Genomic DNA, 11,628 nt, shown 5'->3' on the forward strand with positions numbered 1-11,628 from the left:
ATATATATATATATATATATATAAATAAATGTATTATTCCAGTTCAGCCAATTAGTCTGAAGTGTTATGTTTAGGTTAATTTCTTTTGAATATTTATTTAAATACCGGGTTGTGAAGCAACAAGACAGAAATCATACCAAAGGTGTGAAGGCAATTGTTGCTTCTCATCATAAAATTACATTTTAAGTATAATGAGATATCTGAATAGATTCGTCCTGATTTGGAGGAAAGAGATGTGCTCACGACAACGTATGAGTGATTGATTTTCTGCGTTTCTAATTTTATGTAAAAAACTAAATTATTATATATTTCCTGCTGTGGGTTTAATCCCAAACTGTTTTTTCTCAACAAATAAAAGACCATTAAAGTTAAAGTTGTCTTGAAGGTCTCCTGATTTCTTCTTCCCTCTCCTTTAACCTGATGTGTCATCTTTTAACCAGCAAATTTCAGATGCAAGAGACTTTATCGCTCTTTCTGGCCTTTCAGACAAAGCTGACGATGACTTGGAGATGACCATAGTGTGCCATCGACCGGAGGGCCTCGACCAGCTAGAAGCTCAAACCAACTTCAGCAAACGAGAGCTCCAAGTGCTCTACAGGGGCTTCAAGAATGTAAGAAATTGATAAAAAAAGAAGCCGTCCTTGTGTTTTAAATCACTTGATTTGCCGTCTGTTAAACTATAGGCACAAAACTGTTGAAATAAATGAAAAACATTTTAATTTTGCAGGAATTTTTGCAATTTTTGCAGTTTTTTCCTCACTTGCTCTCGAACAAGAAGGGTGCTTGTCTTCCCTCTCCCATCTCCCTCCTGCTTCTTTGCTCTGTCTTGTGTATCAGACCTTCTATTTTACAAATCTTCCAAATCGTAAATTACTGTCATGGATCTGGTCAGCTGGACTTTCAATGCAATTGATACAATTTTTTCAACCAAGCGACAGTGTCCTGGAGAACCCTCATGCCCCGCTGAGACGCACGCGGCAGGGTACGTCATGGATCAGTGGGGAGAATGGAAATTCATGTGCCGTTCAGTTTTGTCTCAGAAGGATGCCGAAGACGATTACATCATTGGAGTTATGATAGCAGGGTTTCTGCTTTTTGGAACCGGTGGATACTGATGTCATCGGCTATTTAAGAAGACGGAGGCAGCAGTTTTGGCCATGGCAAAGCTGCCGATCTTATGCAAAGGTTTGGTTCATGCTTCGAGTACTAAACCCAGCTGATTTATGAGCTGCACCGTAAGATGGAAGCGATTTATGAGAATTGTAGACCACTTGTAGCTTCTGCGAGCCGGCGGCACGTTGGGGACGACCTTGGAGGGAGCTAATAAGCACGGACCAGTGAAATGCCCACAAATCTGGCCATTTTGGATCGAAAGTACCAGCAGAACTCAAGGCTGATGAGAAATAACAGTCTGCCTGAAAAAAATTAACAACTGTGGCTTATCTGAATCTGACTCCCCCATACGGCCTTGAAGCAGGCCAACTTATCCAATTTCTCCTGGGATATGTGTAGACTAAGAAGGCCATCCCCCATGCAACCCCACCACAAGAACTTCTGTGAACGCTTATCAGAACTGTACTGGCTAACACCAACATCTTAAAAGGACTATGGTGCTATCTAGAAGTGCTTCATGGACAAATCTAACCGTCTTGTCATCAAATTCACATGTAATGTGTCTATAAATGTGCTTGCTGGTTAAGTTTTTTTAAATGTTTTTAATTGTGTCCTGACAAGGACAAGGTGTGAAGAGATTTTTTTTGTAATACCACTATCCTCTCCTCATGGCCTTTTCCCTTTTCTATCTAAAGAATAAGGTGCCGTGCTCTTAGGAGCAGCAGCAACGTGCACTCCGCCCATCTGTCGGACGACTGTACGAACATAATCTCACTGTACTTTGGTGCAGTGATAATAAAGCTTATTCTGATTTTGATTTCTATTTGAAATGTCTAATCAAATTTGAATGAAGTCATAGAGTTGTTTTCATACTTATATTTGCATTCAGCTCACCTGGCTCCTCAGGTGAGTGATGTTTAAAGATTCTCTTCACCCGTCTCTTTTTCTATCTCTTTCTCTTCAAAGGAGTGTCCGAGCGGAGTCGTAAATGAGGACACGTTTAAACAAATATACTCACAGTTCTTCCCACATGGAGGTGACGTGTGTGTGTGTCTGTGTTAAGTTAGTGTGTCAGCTTCACTGCGTATATCATCCAGCCTTTTTCTTTGTCGCTCCAGATGCCAGCACCTACGCACACTACCTGTTCAATGCATTTGACACGGGAAGCACAGGATCAATAAAATTTGAGGTTTGGTTTGTTCCTAGTAATTACCACATATCCAGTCATTGTCCTCTAAATACTCCTTTTTAAAGATGGCATTCTGTCTTTACTTTTGTTTGTGTAGGACTTTGTTACAGCTTTGTCCATCCTGCTCAGAGGTTCCATCACAGAGAAGCTCCAGTGGACCTTTAACCTCTACGATATCAACAGAGATGGTTACATTAACAAAGAGGTTTGTCTTGTTTTCTCAGTTGTGGGTTTTTTCTCAATAATTCAGCCATAAATATGTCTCTGTATGGGTGTGTTGTGCTTCACAGGAGATGACAGACATCGTCAGAGCAATATACGACATGATGGGGAAGTACACGTACCCAGCGTTGAAAACTGATGCACCCAAACAGCATGTGGATGCCTTCTTTCAGGTTCCAGCATCATCATTCCTTTATTTATATCTAATACTGCCACTCACTACTAATGACTAAAACATGGCATTAATAATACGACCATCAGCTGAGTAATTATATCCACAGAATAAAAAAAAAAAGTCAATACCTGTATGTAAGCAGAAGGACAGGAAGACAACTTTTCTAGAGGTAACTGGAGGGAAATGAACAAAAACGTTCTGCATGACTTATTTTAAAACATAATAATTGACATTACCCATGTTGGTGTTGCTGTGCTAATTAATTTGCAATATAAAAGCATCAAATATTTAAACTTTATAGACTACTCCACAATAGTTATTACTGTACTTGCTGCCATACATGTCGTACCACCATACAAGTTGCATCAGTCCAAATATGTCTAATAAAGTGTGGGGGGGGGGGGGGGACATAAATATGTCGCTTCGCCGTATAGGTCATATCTATGATGCATCACCACTGACAACCCAGAAACGTGGGCTGGTGTGGTGCCAAAAATTGATTGGCTGCCAAATGGCAGATACAGGAGTGTGCACGGGAGGACTTTAACAATTATTTAACAAGATTAGCATTTAAAAACAATTGTTTGTTTGCTCGACATTATAGTAAAGGTGTTCTCAGCTGAACTTTTCCTTAATTACTCCACTTTAATAAGGAGCTCCAGGAGTTCTGGAGCAAGACGAAGGTGGTTGTCTGGGAAGCCAAGTGTCTCATTAATAGCCACTTTTCCCTATTAATGAGACACTTGGCTTGCCATATTACTCGAGCGACCTCTAGTGGATGAAAATGGTAGTATTCGATATTTTCCGTGTCAGAATGAATTAAATTGTCAGATCTCAGCCAAAAATTGTCATAAAAATGTGGAGGGGTGGGGGGGTGGTGGGGGGGACTATAAATAAGTCGTCTTGCTGTTTAAGTCTCAGAGCATGCTAATTTATGCAAAAGGTGCGACTTATACAGCAAAAAGTACTGGTTCTAACGAAGTAAAATGTAATAAACAGATTGTCCCTATGCTGTTTTATTTGCTTCACATTTCAAAACTCACATTTTTAAATGATTTCACACAGCCCCAGGTGTGTGGTTTTGAGAACATCTAGAGAAATTAACTTCCCTTTAGAAATGACTGTCAGTGGTATATTTAGCTTTAACCGTTGCAAAGAGACAAAAAAACAGTAATTAGATATGGATAAAAATAAAATAATCATTGGCAAAATTTTATTAAATGAAAACTGTCAATGTTCAATTATTCAATTAGACCATTTTACAGTTCCTATGAGCATGCATAAAATTGGGCACCCCATGCTCAAATACATTTATATCTGTTTTCAGTATTCAAGGTCGCTACGATAAACTCGTGTTGTGGTCTTTTACACCTGCTGTTCTGTTGACTTCTAGATAAAAACACAACTATAATTTGCTTCACTGGTATTTTATGCTGTAATAGTGAAATGTCCTCAACATGAAATGTTGCCAGATGTTGGAATGACTGCAGAACACAGCTGAAACAGATATGAACTCTGTTTAGACTAATTTCAAAGAAGTAGACATGAATTTTTCTAAACCACAATGCATTGCAAAAGACTGACTTTGTGCATGCGCATCTGTAGAAAGGTCAATAGTCAGGGTCATGAGTCTCTGCCACTTTTATTTCTCAAGTCAAAAGCTGAAACGTTAAAGGATGGCGATACAAGTCGATAATAATAAATGTTTCTGCATTCTGGGATTTCAAACACGGTAGCAACATTTTCACTAATTGTGGTTGGACTGTGCTCTGTGTAACTAATTTACTTAGGCACAGTCTGGTAGAAAATAAAATTTAAAAGCCGATTACTGCACCTGTCATAATCATTCACGTGCAAAGCAGCCATGTTGGATTTTGAGGTTGGGTCTGCTCAGGAATCTCAAACTATTTGAGTCTAAATTCTAACTTTTGTCCAGTTGATTGATTTATTTATTTTTTACTTGAATTCAGGATCCAAGTAGAAGTAGAATGAACCACTGAAGCAATGGTTCATCTCAATAAACAATCACTTTTTGTAACTTCCTGCAGCAGCTAGCTGTGCTGCAACACTTACGCATGCAACTGGAAACAGATTCAATTTCTTCTTTTTATTTCTGCCCTGCATTATCACAATGCTACAGATAATAATGGCTTTATTAACAGTTCTGCTTGTGAAACAATGTTCTGCTCGCATTCTTCACCACAAGATGGCGCTCTGCTGCTCACTACTTCCGGCTCTAATGTTCAGATTAGACTAATGAATTTAAGAACGCATATATTTGTGCAAGACATGTTAATGATACAACATTTGTGCATCCGTTTGCAGAAAATGGACAAAAACAGAGACGGTGTGGTCACTCTTGATGAATTCATCTTTTCTTGTCAGGAGGTACAGTTCATTTTATTTATTTAAATCAAAAATATTAATCTACCTTTTTCTAAATATTGTAATTGTGATGCCTAACAGAATGATTATCTTATTAGTACAAAGCAGTGTTGTGTATATGCACTACATCACAATTTTATTTACCCTAATAAAGGCCTCCCGCCTTTGTAGGGCTCATTATAGCAGCTATTAATTATGATCTTTGATATCTTCTGCATCAAGGTGTTTGTGTTCAGAGATCATTAAGATTTTATTACCTTCTACTGCTCCCTGGTGGCTGGTAAAAGGAATTACAGGGTGATTGTTGGAAGTCTTTCCTCCTCACAGTCAGCTTCTTAATGTTTTTGTGCACAGGATGAAAACATCATGAGGTCTCTGCAGCTCTTTGAAAATGTCATCTAACTAAACAACAAACACGAAGGAGATGGAGCAACAGGTGGTAGCACAGAGCGAGAGAAGAGGATGGAGGGAAGACGGGCAACAGTTTGCACACAAAAAAGGACAACTTGTGGAAAGAAAAAGGGAAACAAGGAGCTTTAATTGTCATGGGTGTTGTGAATTTCCTCAGAAGTGCATGATGGGCATCTTACTGCAACAACTCTGGGGCAACAAACCCTCACTGGTTTCAGAAAATGTCCTTCTGTGTGCGTCCGACTCATCTCTGTCTCCTTCATTTGTTGCTGATGTGACAGCTGCTGTCATAGGACTAAGTGTGTGTGTGTGTGTGTCACACTGTAAATATTCTGCCCCTCCCTCGTTTGGTCTGGTGTGTTAACGGTTATCAAGCAGGACTGAAACTCCTCGTAGCAGCTTGCAGATGAGCCAACAAACTTGGCTCTTTAACAGCTTCAGTTTTCACGGTCGATACATGTGCCGCTAAAACGAGCATTGTTGTGAGGCATGCACAGCAGCCCATGTCCTATTTAATATTTATTACGTATATTCCAGGAGATTCTGGTGGCAGTAGATAGGTTGCATTCAAGAATCCAGGACCGTGTTTCATCTCACCTGAATCTCAGACATCTGCAGAACTCTTATGTTGGACAGCTTGCGACAGTCTTCTTGTGGGTTTGTGTCGTCCATGACTTTTTTGAATGTTGTAACGACTCCTCTGTTCTGTAGAGATGTAACCGTTGTTTTGTGGCTTCTTCTCTTCTGTCTGGGATCACGTCTGTCTGTCTTTTTGTCTGTAAATACTCTGCCTGTCAACTAAACCACTACAGAGCCCGCTAAGTTGCCAATATGGAGCAATACATGAACATGCATGTGGTCCTATGTTGCTGCATCAGTATTTACGTTTTAGCGTGTGTACGTGTGACCTCAATGCGTCCAGCTGACGTTCTAGCGAGAAAGAATAGCGACCAACGTTTCACTGTGAGGGGAGAAGTTTGGAGAAAGGTAACAACACAGGAGCGAGTCAGAAAATGAGACCTTATCACTGATTCTGGAGGAATGAAAGCCATGATCCGAACAAGAGCCATCGATGTGAAGACTGAGGCGGACTAAAACATTTGAACATTTGCTTTTAACTCACTGTGCTTCTAATAAAGTCAAATGGGCTGCAGCTCTTCGTAAGCGTTCCCAGACATTTTAGTTCCAGATAAAGAGACAGACAGGAAGACATACAGACACATCAGAATCCAAAATATGTGTGTGTTGAAATATTGTATAAAATCATTATATTTATCAATAAACTTTTCAAGAATTAAAACAATTGCATGCCAATGTGTTTTTTTTAAATATATATTTTACTCCATGTGTTGTTTTTTTCTTGTGTGTGATAAAAAAAAAAAGCCAAATATCTTTTTTGTGGTGCATTGAAAAAGAGCAAGAAACGACAGCAACAACATTTTATAATATTATTTACACATGTACAGAGAATGTAGAAAAAGGAGCTCGGGCCTCGATTGGAAATCCCACAAATAAAGAAAGATAATGTGCATATATGAAAAGACTTTACCAACATCCACGAACATGCATCACTCCTTTTATTACCAACATACACCCTGATTTCACTACAGCCTGATGCAGTTTTTTTTAAAACTCCTCGAAACAATATTTTCTTCATAATGCAACGCTTTTTGCACCAAAAAGAATGTGCGGGAATATCAGGGCGCATTTTAATGTTAGAAAACAAACAAACAAACAAACTGTTTTTCCCCCTCTTTAAAGCACATCTTAAATTTTGCAGAGCAGCTTTCTCTGATCTTATAAAATTTGAATGCATGTAGCTTCTGGATGTTCAAGAACTGGGACAAAAAAAAATGGTTTGAGCATAAATAAAATGTTGTTTTAAAATAAAACAGCCACTAAACAACCAAATGCTGCAGGTTTTACTGTGTGACATTTTCCTTTCCTTCTTATAATAAACAGAATCAGTGCAAACATTAGAGAACAATTCTTAATGTTAAGTCTGTTTCAGAGCTTTTTTTCTCTTCTTCTTAAAAAAGTTCAGAGTTCAAATAGTCCAAATAGTCCGTTCAAGTTTCTGATTTTTTTTTTTTTAACTTACCAGTATCATGTCCAGGTTTTAAAACCAGTCCACTCAGAGGGGTGCTCCTTCAGTTTTTCTGCACACAGGTTTATAAGGATGGGCTCCACTGTCCCCACATCCTTTACCTGTCCTCCCAGTTCACCTGGTGTCACTCCCTGTCCTCGGCCCAGGGCTGCAGGTTCTGCAGGGCGTACAGGGAGGAGTTGTGGGCGCACAGCGGGTCGGACGCGGCTGATTCGCTCAGGGACTTGTGGAGGGCGGACTGCTGCAGCTGCAGGATGAGCCGGTTGGCCTGCTGCCGCTCCGCCTCCCTCTCCTCCGCTGTCTGCCTCCTGGAAGACGCAGGAGAAACAAAATGTCTCACAAATCAACAGAAATCTGTGCAACGTCACACGGAAGCAGCCAGGGTTTGATTTATATGTTGGTTTTAAATTGTGCAAATTAAAAAAAAGAGTGCTTGGAAAGATTAGATCTGTCCTTAAATAACTGAAGAATAAAAACAAAATAAAAACATTACAATGCATTTTTATTTATTCAAACTGGGTTGACATGTATGTATATATATATATATATATATATATATATATATATATATATATATATATATATATATAATTTTATTTAGCCTATAAAAAGGTTAGGCACTATCCTTCCATTTTGGCGTGTTTTTTTTAAAACAGGTCCACACCTCCATTTGGTCCTGCGGTTCTGGAACCAGGTTTTGACCTGCGCGTCCGTCATCTTCAGGCTCTTGGCCAGAGCCGCGCGCTCGGCGCTGGCCAGGTACTTCTGCCGGTGGAAGCGTTTCTCCAGCTCGCAGATCTGGACTCTGGAAAACGAGGTTCGGGGCTTTTTTCGCTTTGGGGGCGTCCGGTTCTGGTACGGGTGTCCTATCCGCCGCGTGACGGCAAACGGCACCAGAGCTGCTGGAGAGAGAGGAGGTGAGATTTAAGAAAAGCTCCTGAACAGGTCGTTTACTGCGAGGCCGCATGTCTCTGGTGTGTGTCCTGTTGGACATCTGTCCCTCTGATGCACGAGAAGAAAGTCACATTATTTGTCCTGAGTGTGAAAAGGTGAGAAAAATAATAATTAAAGGTCTTATTTAGTATTTTCTTTACTTTTGACATTTAATTGGTTCTCTTTGTACATTTAATTCGTTAGCATTTTTGTACAAGTAATTATAGACTACAGTCGACCCAATAGACACAATGTGAAAAACAAATAAAAAATGCATACAAGTATAAAAACTTTTTTTTAAACGCGTCATTTGACTTTAAGAAAAGGGGTCTAGTCTATTAAAACCAATTACCTGCCAAATTTCCTCTAAACGTTTCATTGATATTACAAGAATTTCCCATTTTTGCCAACAATTTATATACAAAATATATTTGTTTATTACATAATGCAACAAGTATTATTTATTAGAGATTTGACGTATCGATATTGAATATATATTTTGTTTCTTTCACACATAGGAACAATATTTGTTGGTGTCTGATGGGAAAAATAGAAATATTTATTATGTTTATGTATTGTTAAAGGTGTAAATCATTTCGAAAATTTGATTAAAATCCACAAACGAGTTTAATCCAAACAAAACAGACATTTGATCTCATTATTTAGAAAATGTGTTTTGTTTTCGAAATATTCTGATGATTGATAAGAAAAACTTTCAGTAGACTGAAGCCTGATGTTTATGATGTGAAGCTGGTATTTTGGTTTGTAATATAAATAATTAATGAGGGGAACCCGTGTTGCAGCTGGCCTACCTGATATTCTGTCCTTGGCGAACCTGTTTCCTATCCAGGGGAAGCACAGCCCTCCAAAACCAGGAACCGCGCTCTGGACTGGGGTTGGGGGTCCGGGGGCTGCCACGGGTCTGTGAGCCGGGACCCGGATCACACCCCGGCTGCTCAGACTCCTGTTCTCTCCGTACGAACCTGAAGCCTCCACCGAAGGCATTATACCGGAGAGGGAGATGGACAGCGCGGTGTAGGAGGGCGCGCTGGCCCCCGTCGGGTTCCCCAAGCTGTAAAACGCTTCCCCGCCGCCTAAATCTGATCCACTTTGTCTCCCTGGCGCGCGCTCGCTCTCCGCCTCCGTCCCGGCTCCCAGAATCTGGTCGATTCCGAAGCTGATAGGTTCATGGTGGACCGGTTTTGGTGGGGGACTCGGCGCGCTGGGGGCTTGCTCCATCCCTCGCTCGGCAGCTAAAAGGATGAGAAAAGTGCGCGCGATGCGTTCAGAGAAGCTTGACAATAGGGTCAAACTGCACCAAAAGTCATCATTAGAAGTGTCTCCATCTCTGTCCAGTATGCCCCAACCCAGCGCGTCCTGGTTGTCTCTAACAGGCCTCTGTCATGTGGACTGAGTCCTCTCTGCCCGGCTGTGCCCAAACTTTGATGGGCGTTTGGAGAGATGTGACGCTGAGTCCTCCTCTGCGCGCGTCAAAACGCTCCATCTAACAGCTCCGTCCTCCTCCATCCCTCTCCACCTTTCATTGGCTGGCACTGGAATGACTGATTGAATGTCAGCGAGAGGGGAGGCCCGCTATTTGGCACAATAATCAAGATATCCCATAACCACGGGTGTCAGGTTGTTTCATATGTATATATGGTAAGATATGGCATCATCCGGGCGCCGGAATGAGTCACGGTTTCATTTAACGTTTCCAATAATATTAATAGAGAAGAAGGTTTTAACTCCGTGAACATTTATGTGAAGAGAGACCAATGTTCTTCACATCATTTCACCCAAATGACACTTTGTCATGTTTGTCAGCGTTCGACGGATTCATTGGTTTTGTTGGGATATTACATAAGAAGGAAACCGGAAAAACTAGTTTACAATCTTTACACTCTGAATGGATGGTTCTTTTTATTCCCACATTTCAGAGCGACATCCTCATTTGTCCCTCTTGTCTGTGCCTGTCTCTGACACCTCTTCTGTTTGTCTCTTTTGACACGTGTGGATTGTGCGTGAGTGATAAGCCGCACAAGGAAACAGGCTGAGAGCTTTTAGAATAACGCCATTGATATTTGCGGGTGGATAGCTCACAGGAGACACCAAAAGCAGCCAGCTCGCCATATACTCCACTTCTCTCATTTATGAAAACGTTTTAAGATCAATTTTTTATATGGGATTTTATGTTTTTAACTAGACTGTCGTGTTTAGTTACTTTTCATATTAGTAGAACATTTTCAAGTTAACCAATCTTATATTGATATTCATAAAAAAAACAAAAAAAACAAAAAAACAAGTAAAAACTTCTAATTTAGGATGATGTTAAAAAGGTTTTGTCAAACAGTGAAAGCTTTAAACAGCAACAAAATCCAGTCCCGTGCGTAATTACGCACAAACATGGCAAACCATGCGTCTTCAGAGATAAAAAGGACAGCAGCCGTGTTGAGGTACTGGCAGAAGCAGAAGCACCTATTGAGCTTGGCAAAGCCCTAACGTGGCCTTATTTGTTCCTGATAGCCAGTGCCACATTAAATGACCTGACAAGGGAAAGCCACGGGCTACTTCAGATAAAGTGTCCCGGGCTCTGGAAGCTGCCTAACCGCTCAGATTCAATGTTCCAGGCGCCCAAAGTGACCGGCTAATCTCATTTTTCCCCACTAACTTGTCTCATGGACAGACAAATGCACGTCGGCTTTGGATGAGGCAGGTGGCGTTTTAACCCGATCACATTACGGCACTTTAACTAACCAACACTTTTTTAATCAAATACTGAGAGCGGAGGTCAAGCGTATTGCTGTTTATTCCGCCCTCTAAATAATTATTACAATAATGTGATTTTAAATTAGATTATTTTTCATATATTATGATAAGAAATAATTAGCTTTTTTTTGTACTGACTTAATTCTTTCAATTGCGTCTAATCATAATTTAACCCCCCCCCCCCCCAAAATATCAGTCTAAAATCGTAATAATTGGTTTTATTGAATTAAATAGATCAAATCCTCTAAAGTGAAATAGTGATAGTGCGCATTCATATATATATATATATACATATATATATATACATATATATATATATATATATAT

General features: G+C 40.1%; 2 protein-coding genes across 2 annotated transcripts in view; one reads left to right on the forward strand and one right to left on the reverse strand.

Moving 5' to 3' along the window:
* Positions 1 to 6,043, forward strand: part of LOC119408455 (Kv channel-interacting protein 1) — a 49,324-nt gene extending 43,281 nt beyond the window's left edge. Inside the window, exons 2-8 of the mRNA XM_037675282.1 lie at positions 487 to 611; positions 2,080 to 2,149; positions 2,232 to 2,302; positions 2,400 to 2,507; positions 2,593 to 2,697; positions 5,025 to 5,087; positions 5,439 to 6,043. Of these exons, the coding sequence (XP_037531210.1) occupies positions 487 to 611; positions 2,080 to 2,149; positions 2,232 to 2,302; positions 2,400 to 2,507; positions 2,593 to 2,697; positions 5,025 to 5,087; positions 5,439 to 5,486 (590 nt within the window). The 3' untranslated portion in view covers positions 5,487 to 6,043. The remainder of the gene's footprint in view (positions 1 to 486; positions 612 to 2,079; positions 2,150 to 2,231; positions 2,303 to 2,399; positions 2,508 to 2,592; positions 2,698 to 5,024; positions 5,088 to 5,438) is intronic.
* A 1,401-nt stretch (positions 6,044 to 7,444) lies between these two features.
* Positions 7,445 to 9,867, reverse strand: LOC119408982 (T-cell leukemia homeobox protein 3-like). Its single transcript, XM_037675845.1, has 3 exons — positions 9,348 to 9,867; positions 8,267 to 8,504; positions 7,445 to 7,910 (listed from the first exon to the last, which is right to left on the reverse strand). The coding sequence occupies exons 1-3, from the start codon at positions 9,772 to 9,774 to the stop codon at positions 7,727 to 7,729; spliced, it is 849 nt and encodes a 282-aa protein (XP_037531773.1). The 5' UTR covers positions 9,775 to 9,867; the 3' UTR covers positions 7,445 to 7,726.
* Positions 9,868 to 11,628: the final 1,761 nt, after the last annotated feature.

The sequence above is a fragment of the Nematolebias whitei genome, chromosome 4, assembly GCF_014905685.2.
Source record: "Nematolebias whitei isolate Nwh7 chromosome 4, NemWhi1, whole genome shotgun sequence".
In the NCBI taxonomy this organism is placed as follows: Eukaryota; Metazoa; Chordata; class Actinopteri; order Cyprinodontiformes; family Rivulidae; genus Nematolebias; species Nematolebias whitei.

Coding starts and splice junctions, on each gene's coding strand:
- LOC119408982 (XM_037675845.1), bottom strand. CDS start 9,774: ATGGAGCAAGCCCCCAGCGCGCCGAGTCCCCCACCAAAACCGGTCCAC. Junction 8,505..9,347: donor CGCCAAGGACAGAATATCAG/GTAGGCCAGCTG, acceptor CTCTCTCTCCAG/CAGCTCTGGTGCCGTTTGCC. Junction 7,911..8,266: donor AACCGCAGGACCAAATGGAG/GTGTGGACCTGT, acceptor TGCGTCTTCCAG/GAGGCAGACAGCGGAGGAGA.